General features: G+C 47.5%; 1 protein-coding gene across 4 annotated transcripts in view; it reads left to right on the forward strand.

Moving 5' to 3' along the window:
* Window positions 1-23,166, forward strand: part of abcb6a (ATP binding cassette subfamily B member 6 (LAN blood group) a) — a 341,190-nt gene that overhangs the window by 194,995 nt on the left and 123,029 nt on the right. For all 4 annotated transcript variants that reach the window (XM_070875170.1, XM_070875168.1, XM_070875171.1 and 1 more), the window contains 2 exons: window positions 4,667-4,724; window positions 5,805-5,909. In XM_070875170.1, the coding sequence (XP_070731271.1) occupies window positions 4,667-4,724; window positions 5,805-5,909 (163 nt within the window). The remainder of the gene's footprint in view (window positions 1-4,666; window positions 4,725-5,804; window positions 5,910-23,166) is intronic.

Genomic DNA, 23,166 nt, shown 5'->3' on the forward strand with positions numbered 1-23,166 from the left:
TTTCTGCCTCTGGAGGCTGCCCGTAAGGTTCATTGTCTGGTTAGCTTGGATCTTTGGATAGCTTTAGAGCGTTACAGTCATCATAGATTTTCTTTTTCTTTTTTATATCAGTCAGTAACTTTTAGCCTTGTTGTTGCCAATTTAAGTGTATCTAAGGGTTAAGTCATGGCAGGAGAGCTCGGTCGGGTGTTATGCTCCTCCTGTGCCATGTGGGAACTCAGGGACACTTCCGGTGTCCCTGATGACTATGTGTGTGGGAAGTGTATCCGCCTCGAGCTCCTGACGGTCCGCGTTGCGGAATTGGAGCTGAGGGTGGATTCACTCTGGAGCATCCACGATGCTGAGAATGACGTGAGTATCACGTGTAGTGAGTTGGTCTTACCGCAGGAGAAGGGTCCTCAGCCAGATAGCGAATGGAAGGCCAGCAGGAAGAGTAGTGCAAGGAAGGTAGTGCAGGGGTCCCCTGTGGTCATCCCCCTGCAAAACAGATACACCGCTTTGAGTACTGTTGGGGGGGATGACTCATCAGGGGAGGGCAGCAGCAGCCAAGTTCATGGCACCATGGCTGGCTCTGCTGCACAGGAGGGCAGGAAAAAGAGTGGGAGCGCGATAGTGATAGGGGATTCAATGGTGAGGGGAATAGATAGGCGTTTCTGCGGCCGCAACCGAGACTCCAGGATGGTATGTTGCCTCCCTGGTGCAAGGGTCAAGGATGTCTCGGAGCGGGTGCAGGACATTCTGAAATGGGAGGGAGAACAGCCAGTTGTCGTGGTGCACATTGGTACCAACGACATAGGTAAAAAAAGGGATGAGGTCCAACGAAACAAATTTAAGGAGCTAGGAGCTAAATTTAAAAAGTAGGACCTCAAAAGTAGTAATCTCGGGATTGCTACCAGTGCCATGTGATAGTCAGAGTAGGAATCGCAGGATAGCGCAGATGAATACGTGGCTTGAGCAGTGGTGCAGCAGGGAGGGATTCAAATTCCTGGGGCATTGGAACCAGTTCTGGGGGAGGTGGGACCAGTACAAACCGGATGGTCTGCACCTGGGCAGGACTGGAACCAATGTCCTAGGGGGAGTGTTTGCTAGTGCTGTTGGGGAGGAGTTAAACTAATATGGCAGGGGGATGGGAACCAATGCAGGGAGACAGAGGGAAACAAAAAGGAGGCAAAAGCAAAAGACAGAAAGGAGATGAGTAAAAGTGGAGGGCAGAGAAACCCAAGGCAAAGAACAAAAAGGGCCACTGTACAGCAAAATGATAAAAGGACAAAGGGTGTTAAAAAAACAAGCCTGAAGGCTTTGTGTCTTAATGCAAGGAGTATCCGCAATAAGGTTGATGAATTAACTGTGCAAATAGATGTTAACAAATATGATGTGATTGGGATTACGGAGACATGGCTCCAGGATGATCAGAACTGGGAACTCAACATCCAGGGGTATTCAACATTCAGGAAGGATAGAATAAAAGGAAAAGGAGGTGGGGTAGCATTGCTGGTTAAATAGGAGATTAATGCAATAGTTAGGAAAGACATTAGCTTGGATGATGTGGAATCTATATGGGTAGAGCTGCAGAACACCAAAGGGCAAAAAACGTTAGTGGGAGTTGTGTACAGACCTCCAAACAGTAGTAGTGATGTTGGGGAGGGCATCAAACAGGAAATTAGAGGTGCATGCAATAAAGGTGCAGCAGTTATAATGGGTGACTTTAATATGCACATAGATTGGGCTAGCCAAACTGGAAGCAATACGGTGGAGGAGGATTTCCTGGAGTGCATAAGGGATGGTTTTCTAGACCAATATGCCGAGGAACCAACTGGAGGGGAGGCCATCTTAGACTGGGTGTTGTGTAATGAGAGAGGATTAATTAGCAATCTCATTGTGCGAGGCTCCTTGGGGAAGAGTGACCATAATATGGTGGAATTCTGCATTAGGATGGAGAATGAAACAGTTAATTCAGAGACCATGGTCCAGAACTTAAAGAAGGGTAACTTTGAAGGTATGAGGCGTGAATTGGCTAGGATAGATTGGCGAATGATACTGAAGGGGTTGACTGTGGATGGGCAATGGCAGACATTTAGAGACCGCATGGATGAATTACAACAATTGTACATTCCTGTCTGGCGTAAAAATAAAAAAGGGAAGGTGGCTCAACCGTGGCTATCTAGGGAAATCAGAGATAGTATTAAAGCCAAGGAAGTGGCATACAAATTGGCCAGAAATAGCAGCGATCCCGGGGACTGGGAGAAATTTAGAACTCAGCAGAGGAGGACAAAGGGTTTGATTAGGGCAGGGAAAATGGAGTACGAGAAGAAGCTTGCAGGGAACATTAAGGCGGATTGCAAAAGTTTATATATGTATGTAAAGAGAAAAAGGTTAGTAAAGACAAACGTAGGTCCCCTGCAGTCCGAATCAGGGGAAGTCATAACGGGGAACAAAGAAATGGCAGACCAATTGAACAAGTACTTTGGTTCGGTATTCACTAAGGAGGACACAAACAACCTACCAGATATAAAAGGGGTCAGAGGGTCTAGTAAGGAGGAGGAACTGAGGGAAATCTTTATTAGTTGGGAAATTGTGTTTGGGAAATTGATGGGATTGAAGGCCGATAAATCCCCAGGGCCTGATGGACTGCATCCCAGAGTACTTAAGATTAGGTGGCCTTGGAAATAGCGGATGCATTGACAGTCATTTTCCAACATTCCATTGACTCTGGATCAGTTCCTATCGAGTGGAGGGTAGCCAATGTAACCCCACTTTTTAAAAAAGGAGGGGGAGAGAAAGCAGGGAATTATAGACCGGTCAGCCTGACCTCAGTAGTGGGTAAAATGATGGAATCAATTATTAAGGATGTCATAGCAACGCATTTGGAAAATGGTGACATGATAGGTCCAAGTCAGCATGGATTTGTGAAAGGGAAATCATGCTTGACAAATCTTCTGGAATTTTTTGAGGATGTTTCCAGTAAAGTGGACAAAGGAGAACCAGTTGATGTGGTATATTTGGACTTTCAGAAGGCTTTCGACAAGGTCCCACACAAGAGATTAATGTGCAAAGTTAAAGCACATGGGATTGGGGGTAGTGTGCTGACGTGGATTGAGAACTGGTTGTCAGACAGGAAGCAAAGAGTAGGAGTGAATGGGTACTTTTCAGAATGGCAGGCAGTGACTAGTGGGGTACCGCAAGGTTCTGTGCTGGGGCCCCAGCTGTTTACATTGTACATTAATGATTTAGACGAGGGGATTAAATGTAGTATCTCCAAATTTGCGGATGACACTAAGTTGGGTGGCAGTGTGAGCTGCGAGGAGGATGCTATGAGGCTGCAGAGTGACTTGGATAGGTTAGGTGTGTGGGCAAATGAATGGCAGATGAAGTATAATGTGGATAAATGTGAGGTTATCCACTTTGGTGGTAAAAACAGAGAGACAGACTATTATCTGAATGGTGACAAATTAGGAAAAGGGAAGATGCAACAAGACCTGGGTGTCATGGTGCATCAATCATTGAAGGTTGGCATGCAGGTACAGCAGACGGTTAAGAAAGCAAATGGCATGTTGGCCTTCATAGCGAGGGGATTTGAGTACAGGGGCAGGGAGGTGTTGCTACAGTTGTACAGGGCCTTGGTGAGGCCACACCTGGAGTATTTTGTACAGTTTTGGTCTCCTAACTTGAGGAAGGACATTCTTGCTATTGAGGAAGTGCAGCGAAGATTCACCAGACTGATTCCTGGGATGGTGGGACTGACCTATCAAGAAAGACTGGATCAACTGGGCTTGTATTCACTGGAGTTCAGAAGAATGAGAGGGGACCTCATAGAAACGTTTAAAATTCTGACGGGTTTAGACAGATTAGATGCAGGAAGAATGTTCCCAATGTTGGGGAAGTCCAGAACCAGGGGTCACAGTCTAAGGATAAGGGGTAAGCCATTTAGGACCGAGATGAGGAGAAACTTCTTCACCCAGAGAGTGGTGAACCTGTGGAATTCTCTACCACAGAAAGTAGTTGAGGCCAATTCACTAAATATATTCAAAAGGGAGTTAGATGAAGTCCTTACTACTCGGGGGATCAAGGGGTATGGCGAGAAAGCAGGAAGGGGGTACTGAAGTTTCATGTTCAGCCATGAACTCATTGAATGGCGGTGCAGGCTAGAAGGGCTGAATGGCCTGCTCCTGCACCTATTTTCTATGTTTCTATGTTTCTATAGACAGCCCCTCGAAATGGGGATGACTTGCTTCCACGCCGAAAGCGGATGAGTTCACAGGTGTTTCAATGATATTCCGGATCCCAAGCTATATCCTGAAGGGTGGAAGATCCCTTTGGGTGGATTTTTTTAACGTGGGGTGACCGTTGCACACCAGCCACCACACAGGGCTTGACAGAGCGAGGTCTTGGTCCAGTGGCAAGGGTTAACCAGGACGACTGGAGACCAGCTCTGCTGCACGGACCAAATGCGCCCACATATCGCAGTGTGGGCTGGGCCCGTGATGCCTCTGGGCCTGTTACAGTATTTGATGGTAAATTCATGAACACAATACTCGCTCGGAAAGAGGGCTCAATGCAATTCTCACCCAGAAGCTCAAAGACGTTGGACAGAGCAATTTCCAACCCCATGTGGTCTACCTTGTCTAACCATCTTAACACGTTTTATTTTGTGCCTTTTCTCTTGCAGTAAAGAAGTCTTGAAGGGCATATCATTCACTGTTCAACCCGGACAAACGATGGCCCTAGTAAGTTTATTGCAGTATGTTAGCAACATGTCTCTTACTTCAAGTGCTACCACACTTGTTTCAAATTGATACAAATGCCGTGAATATTGGTGGAATTAAATCAGATAGTGATAAATATTCATTAATCCAATTCTCACCCGGGCAAAGGCCCCCACCCAAGACCCAGGTGGTGATATTTATTATTTTTTAACTATTTATTCCTGGGATGTGGGTGTCACTGGCAAGGCCAGCATGTATTGGCCATCCATAATTACCCTTGAGAAGGTGGTGGTGAGCTGCCACCTTGAACCGCTGCAGTCTGGATAATTTATCGGATTAACTCAAGTCGTGCTGATGGAACGGCAAGTAATGATCTTCGGTTTTCTGGGCAACGGCCATTGTTGGGGGAAACACTATCATTGCAAGGGCTGCAGCGGTTCACTTTCTCCAGGCAACTAAAGATGAGCAATAAAGGCAGCATTGCCAGCGACAGCCACATACCGAGAATGATTTAAAAAAAAAAAATTTTTTTGTAGTAAAATGGAGTCCCCATCCAGGACATTATCCTGCCCGGATCAATTCATGGAAAAGATTGGGTCCTGCAATTGAACACACATTTCTAGTCAGTTTATAAAGTTCCCAGTCTAGTCTCCTCCATGCTAGCAAGCTCATCTAGTTCTATTCCCAAACTGCCCCTTTCCTCACCACCAAATGGTCCAATCATCGTGTTATCCCTCTGTCCTCACCCCTTGTCACTGCATTGTCCCTTCCCCTCCCTCCTCCCTTTGACCACACTGCCACATCTGGACCTGTTACTTCCTTCGTTGAGGGAGCTGTTCTCCTTTTAAGAATTTAAATAAGGGTTTTTTTTTTGAGTTGGGGATGGGGACCGAATGCTGGCGCTATTTATGTACGTTTGATGAGGCTGACACAGGTGTTTAAAATCAAAAGTACAAGTCAATATGACATTGAAGGTCTTTCTCAAACCTTTGTTGTGTAGTAACCGGTTTTCACACCTTGCAAACGTGCTGTGGAACTGTAGACGTTGACAGCCATTCGGCCCATTGGATTAACGGTTCCAATACTTGTATTTTGTTCTAGGTTGGGCCCTCTGGCTCAGGGAAAAGCACCATCATCCGTCTGCTCTTCCGATTTTATGACATCAAGGGAGGCTGCATTAAAATCGATGGCCAAGACATCTCAAAGGTAAAAGCAGAGGGAAGGAAGTCCAGGGCTTTGAACAGCTTCTCGTGTTGAAACTGAAATCATGTATGTCCCCAATTGGGCCTGGGGCCCATCTGCCCCTCAGAGAGCAGAACACATATTGGCTCTAACCAGGACTGTCTCTGTAGGGAACTGCCCCAACAGAGCAAGGGAACAGAACAAAGAGAGAAAATGGGTGAGAGTACTGTTATGAATGTATGTAAACCTGACCAAAATGTAAGACTTGCCACTAGAGGGCACACCTGTGGGAGACCTAAGGGTCACCAGTGCACCATGCGGCAAGCAGGTATAAAAGGTGACCCACCCCGCTGCTTCCCCACCCTGGAATCTGAATAAAGAGACCAAGGTCACAACAGTTTGAGCTTGCGATATAGTCCTGTGGATTTATATTGAACATAACAAGTACGAAGCAGGAAAGGGAAAACAAGTGGAGTGGGTAAATCGAGAGCATAGAGAGAAAACAGGCAAGAAGAAAGATCATAGAAAGGAAAGAATATCAGTGAGTGAAAGAAAATGAGCGTGAAATATAGCGGAGAGAAAAATGAAGGGAGGGCATAGAAGGAGAAAGAGAAAGAGTCTTCTTCTTAGGCAGTCCCCCAGAGTCGAGGATGACTTGCTTCCACACTAATGTGAGTTCTAAGGTGGCTGATGAGACCAATGCAGGATCTACAGTCTGTGTTTGTCCATGAGGGTCCTGCCATTCCAGGTCCCGAACTTCATTTTAGCGGGTGGAAGATGCCTGTGCGTGAATTCTTTAACATGGGGTGGCCATTGCACACTGGCTACCACACGAACTTAGCAGAGCAAGGTCTTGGTCCAATGGCAAGGGGGTCCCAAGACGATTGGAGACCAGGCTTTGCTGCATGGGCCCCGTGCCGACAAGGGACCAAACCGAGACAACAAGTGAGTGAGCAGAGAAAGCAAGAGGATAGAGAGAATACAAGTGAGTGTGAAGGCAGCAGAAAGTGAAGAGATCACATTGGCATTGGACAGGGCAATCCATGAAAGGCAATGTAATCGGACTGTTCCAATAGCTGATTGTGTGTTTCTGTGTGAGTATATCTATGTATTTCATTCAGTATGTGAGAGAACAAACCCATTGCGAATACAATAAGCAGAACCAATGTGGGGACATGGAGTGACTGACTGACTGATAAACGGCTGTCCACGGTTTAGTAAATGCCCTTATTCCTTTGAAGATGTTTTTCATACGTGTGAGACAAGTGGACTCTCCTGCAGAATTCTGTCTCTCCTCAAGGGTTCGTAATGAAATGTCTGGGGAAAAAATTGTTGTTCCAGTGCTTTTGTCAGAGTTTGAACTTGCAATAATAGGTGCTTGCAAAACACGCTCTCTTTTCTTCTGGTTCTACAGTGTCCATTGGGGGTTGCAGTTGTGAGACATGGGATTAGGAAATAAGTCTGGGCCTTCGGTCCTATAAACAGGCAGGAGCGCAGGTGATGAGCAACAAAATAGTTGGGCACTTCTGCTTCATTCCCTGCTCCTCGCTTTTTTCTTTTCATAGGCAGTCCCTCGGAGTCGAGGATGGCTTGCTTCCACACTAAAAAGAGTTCTAAGGCGACTGATGAGACCGATGCGAGATCCACGGTCTCTGCCACAGGTGGTGGTTGGAGGGACGGGTGGGTGGGGGGTGCTTGATTTGTCGTGCGCTCCTTCCGCTGTTTGCGCTTGATCTCCGCGTGCTCCCGGCAAAGAGGGCTCGAGGTGTTCGCCGCCTTCCAGGACGTTCCTCCTCCACTTTGAGTGGGCTTGGGCCAGGGATTCCCAAGAGTTGGTGGGGATGTTACATTTTTTCAAGGAGGCTTTGAGAATTAGGAGTAGGAGTAGGCCATATGGCCTCGCGAGTCTGCTCCGCCATTCGATAAGATCATTGCTGACCCCCCTTGGCTCCACTTTCCCACCCACCCGATCCCCAAGTCCCTTCATCCACCTCTCTCATTTAATCTTCATTGTTGACACAGTCTCTGGCTCAACCACTAATCGTAGGAGTGACTTCCACAGCCTCACAACTCTCTGTGTGAAGAAGTTTCTCCAGCCTTCTGTTCTAAATCTCTTTATATTTAATCTTCTATCAGTGGCCCCTCATTCTAGACCCCGCAACTATTAGAAACAGCCTGCTTCTATCTAGTCTGTCCCTTCCTTTCATAATGTTGGAACAACATGTGTTTAAAATTAAGTATCCAAATTTTTCGAGCTTTTCTTTATATTTCTATGTCCTCATAGCAGACAGCATCCTAGTGAATCTGTTGATACCTCTAAAGACTCTATAGCTTTTCTGTAGTCTTCCTCTTCGGCAGTCCCTCGGAGTCGAGGAAGACTTGCTCCCACACTAACGTGAGTTCTCAGGTGACTGATGAGTCCAATGTGGGGACCTACAGTCTCTGTCACAGGTGGGGCAGACGGTGGTTGGAGGGACGAGTGGGTGGGGGGGCTTGGGTTGTCGTGCGCTCCTTCCGCTGTTTGCGCTTGGCTTCCGCGTGCTCCCGGCGAAGGGACTCGAGGTGTTCGGCGCCTTCCCAGATGCTTCTCCTCCATTTTGAGCAGTCTTGGACCAAAGATTCCCAGGTGTCGGTGGGGATGTTGCACTTTTTCAAGGAGGCTTTGAGGGTGTACTTGAAGCATTTTCTCTGCCCACCTGGGGCTCGCTTGCCGTGTCGGAGCTCTGAGTAGAGCGCTTGTTTTGGGAGTCTAGCATCATGCATGCGGACGATGTGGCCGGTCCATCAGACCTGATCGAGCGTGGGCAATGCTTCGATGCTGGGGATGTTGGCCTGAGCAAGAACACTGGCGTTGGTGCGCCTATCCTGCCAATGGATTTGAAGGATCTTGCGGAGGCAGCAATGGTGGTACTTTTCCAGTGCTTTAACATGCCTGCTCTACATAGTCCATATCTCTGAACCATATAGGAGGGCGGCTAAAACTACTGCTCTGTAGACCATGAGCTTGGTGCCAGGATTGAGGTCCTGGTCTTCAATCACCCTCTTCCTCAGGCGACCGAAGGCTGCACTGGCACACTGTTGGACCTTATCATCCACGTCGACCCTTGTTGACAGTAGGCTCATGAGGTATGGAAAATAATCCACGTTGTCCAATGACTCATCATGGATCTTGATAATCGGGTGCTGTGTGGCGGGGGAAAGTTGGCAGGGAACCTTTGTCTTACGGATGTTTAAGGAAGTGGCCCTAGAAATAGTGGATGCATTGGTGGTCATTTTCCAACATTCTATAGACTCTGGATCAGTTCCTATGGACTGGAGGGTAGCTAATGTAACACCACTTTTTTAAAAAGGAGGGAGAGAGAAAACGGGTAATTATAGACCAGTTTGCCTGACATCAGTAGTGGGGAAAATGTTGGAATCAATTATTAAAGATATAATAGCAGCGCATTTGGAAAACAGTGACAGGATCGGTCCAAGTCAGCATGGATTTATGAAAGGGAAATCATGCTTGACAAATCTTCTGGAATTTTTTGAGGATTTAACTAGTAGAGTAGACAAGGGAGAACCAGTAGATGTGGTGTATTTAGACTTTCAAAAGGCTTTTGACAAGGTCCCACACAAGAGATTAGTGTGCAAAATTAAAGCACATGGTATTGGGGGTAATGTATTGACGTGGATTAAGAACTGGTTGGCAGACAGGAAGCAGAGAGTAGGAATAAATGGGTCCTTTTCAGAATGGCAGGCAGTGACTAGTGGGGTACCACAAGGTTCAGTGCTGGGGCCCCAGCTATTTACAATATACGTCAATGATTTAAACAAAGGAATTGAATGTAATATCTCCAAGTTTGCAGATGACACTAAGCTGGGTGGCAGTGTGAGCTGTGAGGAGGATGCTAAGAGGCTGCAGAGTGATTTGGACAGGTTAGGTGAGTGGGCAAATGCATGGCAGATGCAGTGTAATGTTGGATAAATGTGAGGTTATCCACTTTGATGGTAAAAACAGGAGGGCTGAATGGTGACAGATTGGTAAAGGGGGAGGTGCAACGAGACCTGGGTGTCATGGCACATCTGTCATTGAAGGTTGGCATACAGGTGCAGCATGCAGTAAAGAAAGCAAATGGCATGTTGGCCTTTAGCAAGAGGATTTGAGTATAGGAACAGGGAGGTCTTACTATAGTTGTACAGGGCCTTGGTAAGGCCACACCTTGAATATTGTGTGCAGTTTTGGTCTCCTAATCTGAGGAATGACATTCTTGCTATTGAGGGAGTGCAGTGAAGGTTCACCAGACTGATTCCCGGGATGACAGGACTGATATATGAAGAAAGACTGGATTGACTCGACTTGTATTCAATGGCATTTAGAAGAATGAGAGGGGATCTCATAGAAACATATAAAATTCTGACGGGATTGGACAGGTTAGATGCAGGAAGAATGTTCCCGATGTTGGGGAAGTCCAGAACCAGGGGACACAGTCTAAGGATAAGGGGTAAGCTATTTAGGACTGAAATGAGGAGAAACTTCTTCACTCAGAGAGTTGTTAACCTGTGGAATTCTCTACCGCAGAGAGTTGTTGGGGCCAGTTGGTTAGATATATTCAAAAGGGAGTTAGATATGGCCCTCACGGCTAAAGGGATCAAGGGGTATGGAGAGAAAGCAGGAGTGGGGTACTGAAGTTGCATGATTAGCCATGATCATATTGAATGGTGGTGCAGGCTCGAAGGGCCGAATGACCTGCTCCTGCACCTATTTTCTATGTTTCTATGTTTAGTGTAAGGACCATACACTTCGGTGAAGGTGTTGACGATGGTTTGGAGTTCGATCTCCGAGCGTGCGCAAGTCTTGCCTGCGTACAGTAATTCAATGACAGACGATGGGGTGACCTTGGATCGAGATTGGAGGCGACGGAGGTTGAACAGTTTCCGGTTTGATCTGTAGATTAGCTCCACTCCAGCGGGGAGCTTGCCGAGGGTGAGATGGAGCATTGCAGCGAGGAAGATCGAGAAGAGCGTTGGTGCGATGACACAGCCCTGCTTGACCCCGGTCCGAACGTGGATTGGGTCTGTGGTGGATCCGTTGGTCAGGATCACGGCTTGCATGTCGTCGTGGAGCAGGCGGAGGATGGTGACAAACTTTTGAGGGCAGCCGAATTTGAGGATGACGCTCCATAATCCGTCCTGGTTGACAGTGTTGAAGGCCTTTGTGAGGTCAAAGAAGGCCATGTACAGAGGCTGGTAGCTGCTCCATGCATTTTTCTTGAATTTGACGTGCGGTGAAGATCATGTCCATTGTGCCCCTTAGTGGGTGGAATCCGTATTGCGACTCTGGGAGGAGTTCTTCAGCCACTGGGAGAAGGTGGATTGAGGAGGATTCTTGCCATGGCTTTCCCTGTGGCGGACAGCAGGGAAACTCTGCTGTAATTACCGCAATCGGACTTGTCACCTTTCTTGAAGATGGTCACGATTACGGCGTCTCTCAGATCTCCTGGCATGCTCTCCTCCTTCCAAATTAAGAGAAATGAGTTCATGGATTCACGATAATAGTGTTTTTCCTCCATGCTTTAGTGCCTCAGCTGAGATTCCATCTGCTCCTGAGGTCTTGTTCTTCAGTTGTCGGACGGCAACAGAAATACTGCCGCAGGAAAATCAACACTGGAGCGCTCAAAGACCTTGCTCAGAAAGCCCAATTCAGGCAGCACCTCACAACCAACCTGACGACTTCCATGGAGGCCAATACTGTACACAGTCCTCCAACTGAGGTCTGATGAAGGTTTTATACAAGCTCATCATCAATCTTTTGCCTTTTATATTTGTAAATAGCAGCATTGAATACAAAAGCAAGGAAGTCATGCTAAATCTTTATAAATCACTGGTTGGATCTCAGCTGGAGTATTGGGCCGGATTGTAAGGAGGAAGGGCGGGTTGTGGGTCAGGTGGCTTGGAGGCGGTCCGGAAACCTGGGAAGCCAGGTTTCCGGCAGGGCCTGATTTTCGTGCACGGCCTCGGTTTCCCATCCTCAGCCGGCCAGGTGGAGAAGCTGGGTGGCTGTGGGCGGGATAGGCCTGCGGCACTAGGCCACACGGGGGGGCGATCGAGAGATCGGCGACATTGTGGGACCGGGGGGGGGGGGGGGGGGGGGAAGAAGATCAGCAACGTTGGGGGACTGCGGGGGGTGGGGGGGGGGGGGAGGCGAGGAAGAAGATCAACGATGCCAGGAGGGAGGGGGGGGTGTGGGGGGGTGATGCGCGGTTGGCCAAGAGAAGATCGGCAACATCAGTGGATGGGGGGGTGGAATCACTTTGGGTGGGGAGGGGGTGAGAGGTGGCCACATCAGGGCCGACTGATGGTGGGGGGGAAAAGCGGGAGTTTGTGGCCGGTCTGATGCTGATTTGGTGGGTGCAGATCAGGGCTTGCCACCAGAGGATTGTGGCCTCTAGTTCTAGCCTCCACTGCTGGGGGAGATTAGAACTAGGGGGCACGATCTTAGAATAAGGGGCCGCCCATTTAACACTGAGATGAGGAGAAATTTCTTCTCTCAGAGGGTTGTAAATCTGTGCAATTCGCTGCCTCAGAGAGCTGTGGAAACAGAGAAACATAGAAACATAGAAAGTAGGTGCAAGAGTAGGCCATTCAGCCCTTCGAGCCTGCAACACCATTCAATAAGATCATGGCTGATCATTCACCTCAGTACCCCTTTCCTGCTTTCTCTCCATACCCCTGATCCCTTTAGCCGTAAGGGCCATATCTAACTCCCTCTTGAATATATCCAGTGAACTGGCATCAACAACTCTCTGCGGCAGGGAATTCCACAGGTTAACAACTCTCTGAGTGAAGAAGTTTCTCCTCATCTCAGTCCTAAATGGCTTACCCCTTATCCTAAGGCTGTGTCCCCTGGTTCTGGACTTCCCCATCATCGGGAACATTCTTCCTGCATCTAACCTGTCCAGTCCCATCAGAATCTTGTAAGTCTCTATGAGATCCCCCCTCATCCTTCTAAACTCCAGTGTATAAAGGCCCAGTTGATCCAGTCTGTCCTCATATGTCAGGCCCGCCATTCCGGGAATCAGTCTGGTGAACCTTCGCTGCACTCCCTCAATAGCAAGAACGTCCTTCCTCAGATTAGGAGACCAAAACTGAACACAATATTCCAGGTGAGGCCTCACCAAGGCCCTGTACAACTGCAGTAAGACCTCCCTGCTCCTATACTCAAAACCCCTAGCTATGAAGGCCAACATACCATTTGCCTTCTTCACCGTCTGCTGTACCTACATGCCAACTTTTAATGACTGATGAACCTTGACCCCCAGGTCTCATTGCGCCTCAACCTTTCCTAATCTGCCACCATTCAGATAATATTCTGCCTTCATGTTTTTGCCCCCAAAGTGGATAACCTCACATTCATCCACATTATACTGCTAGGACATTGAATAAATTTAAGACAGAAATAGACAGTTTCTTAAACGATAAGGGGTTATGGGGAGCGGACAGGGAAGTGGAGCTGAGTCCATGATCAGATCAGCCATGATCTTATTGAATGGCGGAGCAGGCTCGAGGGGCCATATGGCCTACTCCTGCTCCTATTTCTTATGTTCTTATGTAGGATGATCGAGGTGGGGGCGGCTGGGAAGGTGATCGGAGGCCTCGTGAGGGTGCCTCCGTTCGTGGGCAGTGGGTTAGGCAGGGACCCTGGATCCAGGAGGTAGGTAGAAAGGCACTTGCCTCCTGAATGCAGCAGTCCCTGCCTTGCTGTAAGTGCCGGGTTTTGCAAAGTGCGTCACACCCGGCCACATGCAGTTAAAAACAGCTTCCAGCTCATTGTAATACTTAAATTGACGTCCTGCCTCCTGGCAGGGGGTTGGCTGCCCACCTCTGAACTGCTTCCCATCCCGCCTCCGTTAAAACCAAAAATGGGTGGGTTCGGGTCAGGAATCTGATTTTTAACTGCTCCCACGCTCCAAACCCAGCCTTTTTTATGTTAAAACTACCCCATTTTAGGAAGGATGTCAAGGCCTTGCAGAGAGTACAGACGAGGCCTACCAGGATGATACCAGGATTGAGGACTTCAGTTATGTGGAGAGATTAGAGCAGAGAAGGTTAAGGGGAAACCTAATGGAAGTATTCAAAATTATGAGGGGTTTTGATGGAGCAACGAGGGAGAACCTGTTTCCTCTGGCAAGTGGGTGAGTAACCAGAGGTCATAGATTTAAAATAATTGGCAAAAGAACTAGAGGGGAAATTGGGAGAATTTCTTTCACACACAGGGTTGTTAAGATCTGCAACGCACTACCTGAAAAAAACAGAGAAAAAGAAAGACTTTCATTTTTATAGCGCCTTTCACGACCACCGGACGTCTCAAAGCGCTTTACAGCCAATGAAGTACTTTTGGAGTGTAGTCACTGTTGTAATATAGGAACGTGATCGGGACCCAGGGGAGGCGTGAGTTCGGGGCCAGGGGCCCAGGGGCAGCACGGGCCCAGCCCACACTGCGATATGTGGGCGCACTAGGTCTGTGCAGCAGAGCTGGTCTCCAGTCGTCCTGGTTAACCCTTGCCACTGGACCAAGACCTCGCTCTGTCAAGCCCATGAGGTGGCTGGTGTGCAACGGTCACCACACGTTAAAACAATCCACGCACAGGCATCTTCCACCCTTCAGGATGTAGTTCGGGTTCTTCTTTCAAAACACCTGTGAACTCATCCTCTTTTTTGGCGTGGGAGCAAGTCATCCTCGATACGAGGGACCGCCTACGATGAATGTAGGAAATGCCGCAGGCAATTTGCGCACAGCAAACTCCTACTGTTTGGTAATGTTCACATACATGTGTGTAAGACTTGCCACCAGGGGGCGCACCTGTGGGAGACCCAAGGGTCACCTGCACACCCTGGGCAAGCAGGTATGAAAGGCAGTCTACCATGCTGCCTCCTCTCTCTGGAGTTACATTAAAGAGACCAAGGTCACAACAGTTTGAACTAACAGTGTACAGTCTTGTGGAGTTATTCTGAACATAACACCCACAAACAGCAATATGATAATGACCAGATAATCTGTTTTTGTGATGTTGATTTGAGGGATAAATATTGGCCCCAGGACACCGGGGAGAACTCCCCTGCTCTTCTTCGAAATAGTGCCATGGGATCTTTTCCATCCACCCGAGAGAGCAGACGGGGCCTCGGTTTAATGTCTCATCCGAAAGACGGCACCTCCGACAGTGCGGCACTGCTTACTGGAGTGGGGGAAAGGGTGGTGGAATCAGATTCCATGGGAACTTTCAGTAGACAATTGGACATATACTTGAAGAGGACTAATTTGCAGGGCTACGGGGAAAAAGCTGTGGTGCTGGACTAACTGGATGGCTCTGTCAACGTGGCCAATGGCCGCCTCCTGTGCTTTAAGATTCTATGATTCTATAATATTCTATACATCTTATGATTAAAACCTAGAATTCCATTCATTTTTTTTAAAGCCATATTAATCCAATATGTTGCGTTAATGTCCTGTAAACCAGTCCCTCCACACCTCTGCTCTCCCACAACACCACTACTTCCATTCACAGTATCATTTCTTTACTGAAATGCATCATCTGACAGTTTTTAGCCCATTTCCCCCATCTCATCAATATCCCTTTGGTCTTCTAAAGAATTAGTACCTCCTATTCTGGTATCATCAGCAAATTTTGAGACCATTCCCTCTAGGTATACTAGGACGACACCCAGCTCTACCTCACCACCACTTCTCTCGACCCCTCCACGGTCTCTAAATTATCAGACTGCTTATCCCACATCCAGTACTGGATGAGCAGAAATTTTCTCCAGTTAAATATTGGAAAGACCGAAGCCACTGTCTTCGGTCCCTGCCACAAACTGCGTTCCCGAGCCACTGACTCCATCCCTCTCTCTAGCATCTGTCTGAGGCAGAACCAGATTGTTCGCAACCGAGGTGTCATATTTGACCCTGAAATGAGCTTCCAGCCACATATCCACGGCATAACTAAAACCGCCTATTTCCAATGCACTCCAGGCTGATCTCCCACATTCTACCCTACCTATACTTGAGGTCATCCAAAACTCGGCAGCCCATGTCCTAACTGCTATGGGGAAAGAGCAGGAGGACAGTCAGACTAATTCAATACCTTTACTAGAGGTGATCCATTCCCAAGTCCCACCACCTGTGCTCGCTGACCTACACTGGCTCCCGGTTAAGCAACGCCTCGATTTCAAAATTCTCCTCCTTAATTATAAATCTCTCCATGGTCTCACCCCTCCCTATCTCTGTAATCTCCTTCCACCCCACAACCCCTCTTCCCACCCCCCCCCCCCCCTCTCCCCCTCCCCCGAGATGTCTGCACTCCTCTAATTCTGCCCTCTTGACCATCCCTGATTATAATCGCTCCACCGTTGGTGGCCGTGCCTTCAGCTGCCTGGGCCCCAAGCTCTGGAACTCCCTCCCTAAACCTCTCCACCTCTCTATCTCTCTTTCCTCCTTAAAACCTACCTCTTTTGCCTCCTCAAACCTACCTCTTTGACCAAGCTTTTGGTCATCTGTAATTTCTTCTTAAGTGGCTCGGTGTCAAATGTATTTGTTTTATCTTATAACACTCCTGTGAAGCGCCTTGGAACGTTTTCCTACATTAAAGGTGCTATATAAACAAGTTGTTGTTGTTGTTGTAGGTCTATATTCAAATCACCGATGGGTACAGTAACAGGTGATCCAGAACAGAAGCCTGTGGGACACCATTACCGGCTTCCAACCACTCTGGGAAAAACTGCCCTTAACTCCTGCTCACTGTTTTCTCGCTTGTAACCAATTTTTGCTATCCTCCCTCTAATTCCATATGCCTTAATCTGCTCCACTAATCTTCTGTGTGGTACCTTGCCTCCCTGATACAGTGCAACATCCCCACTGTCACCTGGGAGTCCCTGGCCACAAAGACCGCCCTGAGTGGAGGAAGTGCGTCCGGGAGGGCGCTGAGCACCTTGAGTCTCGTCGCCGAGAGCGTGCAGAAACCAAGCGCAGGCAGCGGAAGGAGCGTGCGGCAAACCAGTCCCACCCTCCCCTTCCCTCAACCACTGTCTGTCCCACCTGTGACAGGGTCTGCTATTGGACTGTTCAGACACTTAAGGACTCATTTTTAGAGTGGAAGCAAGTCCTCCTCGATTCCCAGGGACTGCCGATGATGATGACCTTGTCAAAAGCTTTCCTAAAGTCCCTGTACACGACACTTCCCTGTCCACCATGTCTGTTACATCCTCAAAGATTTCTACACGGCTGCATCATCATTTCTACTAAACACGAACATCCCTTTTGAAATTTGCTGGTTACTTTTAACTATTTGATCTTTAACTAGATACTTGGTAATTTCATTTTTAATTAAACACACTCTAACTTTATCCACCACAGATGTTAAATTAACTTTCCTGTAATTATCCGGATTAGCTGTCTCCCTTTATAATAATGGGGACGACATTGGCCGCTCACCAATCCTTCGGCACATATCCACACACATTGGAGCCTGAAGTACAATGTCGAGGGCCTTGGCAATTGCCTCCCTCGGCATCCTAGGATGCATCCCGTCAGGTCCCAGTGTTTGTCTTCCTTAGCCTATCTAAAATATTCCTTTTATCCATCATAAGATCACTCGTCTTGTACTCAACCACTTCACCTACTCATTAAAATCCTTCTCCTTAGTAAAGATCAATGCATAGTACTTATTAAATACCTCCGCCATGTTATGATCATCTATAAAATCAATGATTCTCTCCACGCAGGTGTCCCACGCCAGCCGCTGTCGCTGGAAGAGATACCGTGCCAAGGGGAAGAATATTAGAGGCGACATTGCTTTTAACTCTTCTCTCTTTACTGATGTGAAGGCGGTGTCTGGGATGCTCAAGTCCACTCCAGCTAAACGGCTCACCAGTGCTCTCCCACATTGCCCCGCCCACCAATCGCCGTGACGCGACCGTGCTCCGTGCGATGGGAAAAATTCCTGAGCAACACCGACCTTTCCCGTTCACGAAGACTTGGAAAAGCCCACCGCGAAAGGGCTTAAAATTGCACCGGCCATTCTGGCAAACAGCAGCCAACAGTCACGCAGCTGGTATCGATCCACCATCCCAACGGGCGCAATCGTGGGACGCACGCAACGTGAAGAACCACCACCTTATCACTGACCCCCCCCCCCACAGCGGAGGTCCCCGGCTTCGACCTTCCTCGAAGACCGTGGGCAGCGCTCGACCCGATCCGCACGGAGCACGGCAATTCGGCCACCTGCTCCACACGTGGAAGATGAGCGACGGCCCGAAATGTGACTGTGGCCATGAGTCTGCGACCATGGAATACCTCACACCAACCTGCCCACTGAGATCTGTTGTGGGAGGCACCTCATTTCTCCACTCGTCATCCCAGGAGGCCATCGAATGGATAGCCAAACTAAACATCCCATTATATCCCGTTATACAGAAGAACATAAGAAATAGAAGCAGGAGTAGGCCATACGGCCCCTCGAGCCTGCTCCACCATTTAATACTGTTAAGTATGGAATAACTCCACAAGACTGAGTACTGTGAGCTAAAACTGATGTGACCTTAGTCTCTCTCTAATACAACTCGAGTGCCTAAGCAGCATGGCAGGCAAGTTTTTACACTCCCTTGCACGAGGTGTGCAGGTGACCCTTGGGCCTCCAACAGTTACGCCCTCTGGTGGCAAGTCTTGCACAGTTACAACGTTTACATACATAACCAATACGATCATGGCTGATCCGATCATGGACTCAGGTCCACTTCCCCACCCGCTCCCCATAACCCCGTATTCCCTTATCGGTTCAGAAACTGTCTATCTCTGTCTTAAATTTATTCAATGATTCTGTGTCCACTGCTCTTTGAGGCAGCGAATTCCACAGATTTACAACCCTCTGAGAGAAGAAATTCCTCCTCATCCCAGTTTGAAATGGGCGGCCCCTTATTCTAAGATTATGCCCCCTAGTTCTAGTCTCTCCCATTAGTGGAAACAGTTAAAAGCCAAGATCCAGCTGCAAATACATTTTTCAGGAAGCTCAACTTTCACAAGGCCAATGCTTGAATCGTCAGAAGCACCCAAGAGTTTTATTTGGATTTCCCACCAAAAATCACAAGCTAAAATGCCAGTCCTGACCCTTGCCTCCTTTCAGTCGCTATTAGTTCTGTTGTTCCTATGATGATGATGATGGAAGTATCACTGTCAGAACTCTCAGTATGTCCTGCTAACAATCGAGCACCGACAACAAAAAAATGTCACAATGCAATGAAACAAATTAGGTCACTGGGACCCCGATTGTATCTTTCCAGGACTGAGCAGAGTTGCTGCAGTCTCTCTCTCATTCTGCTCGCTACTACAGATCATTGACGCTTTCCATTCATCATCCAACTCCAATCCACTCTTCTGAGGACAGTGAGTAGCACTCTCACCTTTGAGTCAGAAGGTCGTGGGTTCAAGTCCCACTCTAGCGACTGGAGCACAAATTCCAGGTCGACCCTCCCAGTGCAGTACTGAGGGAGTCATCATCACCATAGGCAGTCCCTCGAAACCAAGGAAGACTTGCTTCCACTCTAAAAGTGAGTTCTCAGGTGGCTGAACAGTCCAATACGGGAATTATAGTCTCTCTCACAGGTGGGGCAGACAGTGGTTGAAGGAAAGGGTGGGTGGGACAGGTTTGCCGCACGCTCTTCCGCTGCCTGCGCTTGGTTTCTGGTTGCTCTCGATGATGAGATTCGAGGTGCTCTGCGCCCTCCCAGATACTCTTCCTCCACTTTAGGCAGTCTTGGGCCAGGGACTCCCAGGTGCCAGTGGGGATGTTGCACTTTATCAAGGAGCCTTGAGGGTGTCCTTGAAACTTTTCCGTTGCCCACCTGGGGCTCGCTTGCCGTGTGGGAGTTCAGAGTAGAGCGCTTGCTTTGGGAGCCTTGTGTCAGGCATGCGGACGATGTGGCCTGCCCAACGGAGCTGGTCAAGTGAGGTCAGTGCTTCAATACTGGGGATGTTAGCCTGGGTGAGGACACTGATGTTGGTGCATCTATCCTCCCAGTGGAATTGCAGGATTTTGTGGAGGTACTTCTCCAGCGCTTTGAGATGTCTGCTGAATATAGTCCACTGAGGGAGTGCTGCACTGACAGGTGCTGTCTTTTGGGTGAGATGTTAAACCGAGGCCCTGTCTGCTCTCTCAGGCGGACATAAAAGATCCCATGGCACTATTTCAAAAAAGAGCAGGGGAGTTATCCCCGGTGTCCTGAGCCAATATTTATCCCTCAACCAACATCACTAAAACAGATTATCTAGTCATTATCACATTGCTGTGTGTGGGATCTTGCTGTGCGCAAATTGGCTGCCACGTTTCCCACATTACAACCGTGACTGCACTCCAAAAGTACTTCACTGGCCATAAAGCACTTTAGGTCACGAAAGGTGCTATAGAAATGCAAGGCTTACTTTCTTTGCGGCCAATTCCACTGAACATTCATCAACTTCCTTCAGACTATAGAGCCTCAATGCTCTCAACTTAATATAAGAACATAAGAAATAGGAGCAGGAGTAAGCCATACGGCCCCTCGAGCCTGCTCCGCCATTTAATACGATCATGGCTGATCCGATCATGGACTCAGCTCCACTTCCCTACCTGCTCCCCATAACCCCTTATTCCCTTATCTGTTAAGAAACTGTCTATCTCTGTCTTAAATTTATTCAATGTCCCAGCTTCCACAGCTCTCTGAGGCAGCGAATTCCACAGATTTACAACCCTCTGAGAGAAGAAATTCCTTCTCATCCCAGTTTTAAATGGGCGACCCCTTATTCTAAGATTATGTCCCCTAGTTCTAGTCTCCCCCATCAGTGGAAACATCCTCTCTGCATCCACCTTGTCAAGCCCCCTCATAATCTTAAACGTTTTGATAAGGTCACCTCTCATTCTTCTGAATTCCAATGAGTAGAGGCCCAACCTACTCAACCTTTCCTCATAAGTCAACCCCCTCATCCCCGGAATCAACCTAGTGAACCTTCTCTGAACTGCCTCCAAAGCAAGTATATCCTTTTGTAAACATGGAAACCAAAACTGCCCGCAGTATTCCAGGTGTGGCCTCACCAATACCCTGTATAACTGGAGCAAGACTTCCCTGCTTTTATACTCCATTCCCTTTGCAGTAAAGGCCAAGATTCCATTGGCCTTCCTGATCACTTGCTGTACCTGCATACTATCCTTTTGTGTTTCATGCACCAGGACCCCCAGGTCTCGCTGTAATATAGCACTTTGCAATTTTTCTCCATTTAAATAATAACTTGCTCTTTGATTTTTTTCTGCTAAAGTGCATGACCTCACACTTTCCAACATTATACTCCATCTGCCAAATTTTTGTCCACTCACTTTGCCTGTCGATGTCCTTTTGCAGATTTTTTGTGTCCTCTTCACACATTGCTTTTCCTCCCATCTTTGTATCGTCAGCAAACTTGGCTACGTTACACTCTGTCCCTTTTTCCAGGTCATTAATATAGATTGTAAATAGTTGAGGACCCAGCACTGATCCCTGCGGCACTCCACTAGTTACTGATTGCCAACCCGAGAATGAACCATTTATCCCGACTCCCTGTTTTCTGTTAATTAGCCAATCCTCTATCCATGCTAATATATTACCCCCAACCCCGTGAACTTTTATCTTGTGCAGTAATCTTTTATGTGGCACCTTGTCAAATGCCTTCTGGAAGTCCAAATACACCACATCCACTGGTTCCCCTTTATCCACCCTGTTCGTTGCATTCTTAAAGAATTCCAGCAAATTTGTCAAACATGACTTCCCCTTCATAAATCCATGCTGACTCTGCCTGACCGAATTTTGCTTTTCCAAATGTCCTGCTACTGCTTCTTTAATAATGGACTCTAACATTTTCCCAGCCACAGATGTTAGGCTAACTGGTCTATAGTTTCCTGCTTTTTGTCTGCCTCTTTTTTTTTAAATAGGGTTCGTTACATTTGTATTTTTCCAATCTGCTGGGACCTCCCCAGAATCCAGTTTGGTAAATTACAACCAATGCATCCACTATCCCTGCCGCTACTTCTCTTAAAACTCTAGGATGCAAGCCATTAGGTCCAGGGGATTTATCTGTCTTTAGTCCCATTATCTTACTGAGTACCTCCTTAGTGATTGTGATTGTTCCTACACCCCCTATAGCCCCTTGACTATCCACTGTTGGGATATTGTTAGTGTCCTCTACTGTAAAAACTGATACAAAATATTTGTTCAGAGTTTCTGCCATCTCCATGTTCCCCATTACTAATTCCCCGGTCTCGGCCTCTAAGGGACCAACATTTACTTTAGCCACTCTTTTCCTTTTTATATACCTATAGAAACTCTTGCTATCTCTTTTTATATTTTGTGCTAGTTTACTTTCATAGTCTATCTTCTCTTTTCTAATCATTTTTTTGATCATTCTTTGCTGGCTTTTAAAAGCTTCCCAATCTTCTGTCCTCCCACTAGTTTTGGCCACTTTGTATGCCCTTGTTTTTAATTGGATACCATCCTTTATTTCTTTAGTTAGCCACGGATGGCTATCTTTTCCCTTGCACCCTTTCCGCCTCACTGGAATATATTTTTCCTGAGAGTTGTGAAATATCTCCTTAAATGTGCACCACTGTTCATCAACCGTCCCATACTTCAATCTATTTTCCCAGTCCACTTTAGCCAACTCTACCCTCATACCTTCATAGTCTCCTTTATTTAAGTTTAGTACGCTGGTTAGAGATCCAACTTTCTCACCCTCCATCTGAATTTGAAACTCAATCATACTATGATCACTCATTCCGAGGGGATCCTTTACTAGGAGTTTGTTTATTAATCTTTGCCCATCATCAGCAACCGTAATCACATGTCTGAAATCGACCTGGAGACTTCAATTAGTCTCTCCAGACTCAACAGCTGCCAGTCACTGGTACAGAAGTAGGCCGCTGTGTCTGTGTTTGTGTGTATCTGTGTGTGTGAGACTGTATGTGTGTGTGTGTGTGTGTGTGTGTGTGTGTGTCTCTGTGTCTGTCTGTGAGTGTCCCTGTCTGTGTCTATGTTATGTGTGAGAATGTATGTGTGTGTGTGTGTCTCTGAGTCTGTCTGTGGTGGGATGGAACCCAGTAATCGAAGGGTTAATTTGATAATTGGGGTCTTTAAGCAAAGCCAAAGCTGTTGGGCTGGAGGTTTCCTTGTTTACTCAGTGGGTTTGTAGATGATAATGTAAACTGCGTCGCTGTTTGATGTCCAGACAAGGACTAAACAGCAGCTC

The sequence above is a fragment of the Pristiophorus japonicus genome, chromosome 3 (assembly GCF_044704955.1).
Source record: "Pristiophorus japonicus isolate sPriJap1 chromosome 3, sPriJap1.hap1, whole genome shotgun sequence".
Lineage (NCBI taxonomy): Eukaryota > Metazoa > Chordata > Chondrichthyes > Pristiophoridae > Pristiophorus > Pristiophorus japonicus.